This window comes from Coregonus lavaretus (assembly GCF_964263955.1).
Source record: "Coregonus lavaretus genome assembly, contig: HAP1_SCAFFOLD_1336, whole genome shotgun sequence".
Classification (NCBI taxonomy): Eukaryota; Metazoa; Chordata; class Actinopteri; order Salmoniformes; family Salmonidae; genus Coregonus; species Coregonus lavaretus.
Window position 1 is genome coordinate 130,001 of NW_028157005.1, and position 4,007 is coordinate 134,007.

Consider the following 4,007-nt stretch of genomic DNA (forward strand, 5'->3'; position numbering starts at 1 on the left):
AATGGCTCAGAAATTCGACCTCACGAGTGCACCCTCACCAGCCATTTTTATATATGAGCCACTGGGCTATTCCCGTTCAGAGGCAGGCTGCTGTGATGTGTTACAAGTGCCATGTAATAACAATAACAATACTATAGTGGCTTCGAATTGAAACTCACGAGTGCACCCTCAACAGCCATTTTTATATATGAGCCACTGGGCTATTCCCGTTCAGAGGCAGGCTGCTGTGATGTGTTACAAGTGCCATGTAATAACAATAACAATACTATAGTGGCTTCGATTTCAAACTCAAGAGTGCACCCTCACCAGCTGTTTGTTTCCCATTTGGAGAGAAATAATGTGTGGATGTCATTTCGGACATTTTGGCGCTCACGCGAAATGACACAAAGTAACAAAGTCGGAGGGAAACAAAGTAGCCTCTCACTCGCTGCCTGTGGGTGGGAACCGGCTTAGGGCTGTCTGTCTGTCCATCTGTCTGTCCCTCGCTCCAATTGGATAAGGCCACACCGGCCCGGTGGCCAATCGTTGCCTCTTGTGGCGAGGTATATGTACGGCTCTCGAAGTGGCGAGCGGCTCATTCAGACTTTCTGTGACTTTCTCAAGCTACCAATATGAGCGGAAGAGGCAAAACCGGAGGCAAGGCCAGGGCGAAGGCAAAGACCCGTTCATCCCGTGCTGGCCTCCAGTTCCCCGTGGGCCGTGTGCACAGGCTGCTGCGCAAAGGCAACTACGCCGAGCGTGTGGGCGCTGGCGCACCAGTCTACCTGGCCGCCGTACTCGAGTACCTGACTGCTGAGATCCTGGAGTTGGCCGGCAACGCTGCCCGTGACAACAAGAAGACTCGTATCATCCCCCGTCACCTGCAACTGGCCGTCCGTAACGACGAGGAGCTGAACAAACTGCTCGGCGGTGTGACCATCGCTCAGGGTGGTGTGCTGCCCAACATCCAGGCAGTCCTACTCCCCAAGAAGACCGAGAAGGCAGTCAAAGCCAAGTAAATTCGCTACTGCGACTTCAACTTGACTACTCAACCCCCAAAGGCTCTTTTAAGAGCCAACCACCTAGCTCTCCAAAAGCGCAAAGTACCTTTCTATGACCGCAATACATTGAGTGGGTGTATACACAACTATTTCGACATTCTGTGCCCACATGAGGCCTTGCATGAACAACAACACCTACTTGGCCTCATTTGCCATAGCAGGCTAGCATTAGATGATACGTGCCTATAAGCTGTCACTCTTGACTTTGGCGACTATTATTGCGCGTAAAGGGCCGGCGGCGTCCTATTGCGCGCGCACCGGGAGTTTGAGTTTTGGAGAGGCCGGGCCTCCCGTCCAATGGCCAACGGAGGAGGCCTGCGAAACGGGCCAATCGGGGTGGTGGGGAGATGGTGTCCAATCAGCAGGCGCCACTGCCGGCTTTATAAACTTCACATAGGCATTTCGAGGCTATACTCCCGACTGTCAGAGCAGCGCCATGGCCAGAACCAAGCAAACCGCTCGCAAATCCACCGGTGGCAAAGCCCCCAGGAAGCAGCTCGCCACTAAGGCTGCTCGCAAGAGTGCCCCGGCCACCGGCGGTGTGAAGAAGCCTCACCGTTACAGGCCCGGCACCGTGGCTCTGAGAGAGATCCGTCGTTACCAGAAGTCCACTGAGCTACTCATCCGCAAGCTGCCCTTCCAGCGCCTGGTGCGAGAAATCGCCCAGGACTTCAAGACCGACCTGCGCTTCCAGAGCTCCGCCGTGATGGCCCTACAGGAGGCTAGCGAGGCTTACCTGGTCGGCCTGTTCGAGGACACCAACCTGTGCGCCATCCACGCCAAGCGGGTGACCATCATGCCCAAGGACATCCAGCTGGCCCGCCGTATTCGCGGAGAGCGCGCATAAATGAGGATGACCTGAACTCGAATATCCCCCAAAGGCTCTTTTAAGAGCCACCTCCATATTTCCATCAAAAAGGCACAATTGTTCCATGTATACACGCACCTCTACATTAGCCACCATGTATGTTGTTCACTAACACGTCTAAAAGCTACGTATTGCACCTTTTTAGTTGCCTGAAGTCTAGCTTCAATGTTTGTGTGTGTGTATATACACAACCATCTGGCATCATCCACTTCCTTTGAACTATATAGTAACACAGTAAAATGCTTTACAAAGGAGGGGAAAAAGAAACGAGTGATAATATAGGCCGAATAGTAACAAGAATTGTGTTCAGATGAATAATTGACACTATTAGTTGTGTGTAATAATAGCCTTGCATGCAGTCCAGAAAAAACATTGCATGCCAACTTACTTTGAAAGTCCCATGTTGCAGTGCTGCTGAGAGACTCATGCAGAGGCCCAAACTTTACAATGGAGCACGGAGGCCATCTTGTGGTTAAATGTGGGTACTGCACCTCATGGTGAGTCCCTTTCAGCATTTGCTCTTTAGGCCAGCGTTTCCCAAACGCGGTCCTGGGGTCCACAAGGGGTGCGCGTTTTGCGTTTTGCCCTAGCACTCCACAACTGATTCTAATACTCCCAGCTTGATGATGATGAGTTGATTATTTGAATCAGCTGTGTAGTGCTAGGGCAAAAACTCCCAAAATGTGGCCCGAGTTTGGGAAACCCTGCTTTAGGCTAATACTAGCCTATTAGGATGACTTGGTTCGATCGCTTTAATGGCAACTGCTGAACTCTGGTTTCACTAATTACTTGTCCCAGGTCACCATTATGAATCCAATAGCAAAACAAATGTTTCAAAATAGCTCAATAGTGAAAAAAGGCCAGGAAATGATGGGTTCTCAGCAATATTTCACCAACAACCAATCACTATTCACGCATAGACATTAGGATCATCAACAAATATTCCTAAGTCATACTACAAAAGGGTTGTAACGAAATGGATTTGTCTGTTCAATGCAAGTTCAACGTCAAAGAAAAAGTGCATCACCACAACAAACGTGTCTTTAGATACACTGTAAAAAATGACTTTGTGGAATGTACTCAAGCTATTACAGTCAACAAAAGCACACGTCATATTGTTGAGTAGATCTTTTTGCTTGTTTTTATGAGTAGATAAGCTTGAGTAAGTTGAGTTGATGTGGTCCAATACATTGAGTAAAGATGATAGAGACGTAAAAAGGATTATATTACGTTGATTCGACTCAAATAGACATTGTGTTATTTTACCTGAATGATTCATCCTATTATGTATTTAGACCAACTTACTTTGGATTCACTCAATCACATCCCTTAAGAGAAAAGGTATCCGGACACCGGGAATCCATTTATTTAAACATCAACGGTTTGCAAAACATCTGTTATTATGAGTTGACAAATTACGTAATTGCAATCAACACTGCAGGTAAATCATGATTGCTGCAGGTAGGCAACACCGTAGAAATAGGAACTACAACACTAACAACAAGTGACATTTACTCCTGATGTACTGACTGACCTGTTGCAACCTCTACAACCACTGTGCTTATTATTTGACCCTGCTGGTCATCTATGAACGTTTGAACATCTTGGAGAAAAATGTGTGAAACCACTGCCTATATGAGGAGCTGTCGTTGTTTGTTTTATTACCACATACTTATGGAAATTGCACCGGTTGAGAGATGATGGCTCTCTTGTGCCTACGGTGAAGGGTACTTCTGATCCAGCAGGTGGTGCTAAGATCCCTCCCTATATGACTTGAATGATGAGTTGATTTATTCCTTATAGCTCCTAATGATTTTAAGGCCAGTGTTGGCAAACATTACTTGTGCTCCAGCAGGTGGCCATGACATCCCTCCCTATATGACTTGACTGACCAGTTAGTTGATGGACTCCTTATAGCTCCTAAATTTAATGATTTTAAGGCCAGTGTTGGCAAACATGACTTCTGCTCCAGCAGGTGGCCATGAAATCCCCCCCTATATGACTTGACTGACCAGGTAGTTGATGGACTCCTTATAGCTCTTAATGATCTCAAGTGTCTGTGTTTTTATGTGGTTAGGAGTTTTGCTCACTGCGTGTCC

At 47.5% G+C, this 4,007-nt stretch overlaps 2 protein-coding genes across 2 annotated transcripts; both read left to right on the forward strand.

Annotated features, from left to right (window-relative positions):
- Positions 1 to 611: 611 nt before the first annotated feature.
- LOC311125894 (histone H2A) lies at positions 612 to 998 on the forward strand (the record flags this gene model as incomplete). The annotated part of the gene is made up of 1 exon (XM_084199922.1): positions 612 to 998. One exon carries the CDS (start codon positions 612 to 614, stop codon positions 996 to 998), a length of 387 nt encoding a protein of 128 aa, XP_084056048.1.
- A 478-nt stretch (positions 999 to 1,476) lies between these two features.
- On the forward strand, positions 1,477 to 1,887 carry LOC311125897 (histone H3.2; the record flags this gene model as incomplete). The annotated part of the gene is made up of 1 exon (XM_084199925.1): positions 1,477 to 1,887. The coding sequence occupies one exon, from the start codon at positions 1,477 to 1,479 to the stop codon at positions 1,885 to 1,887; it is 411 nt and encodes a 136-aa protein (XP_084056051.1).
- Positions 1,888 to 4,007: the final 2,120 nt, after the last annotated feature.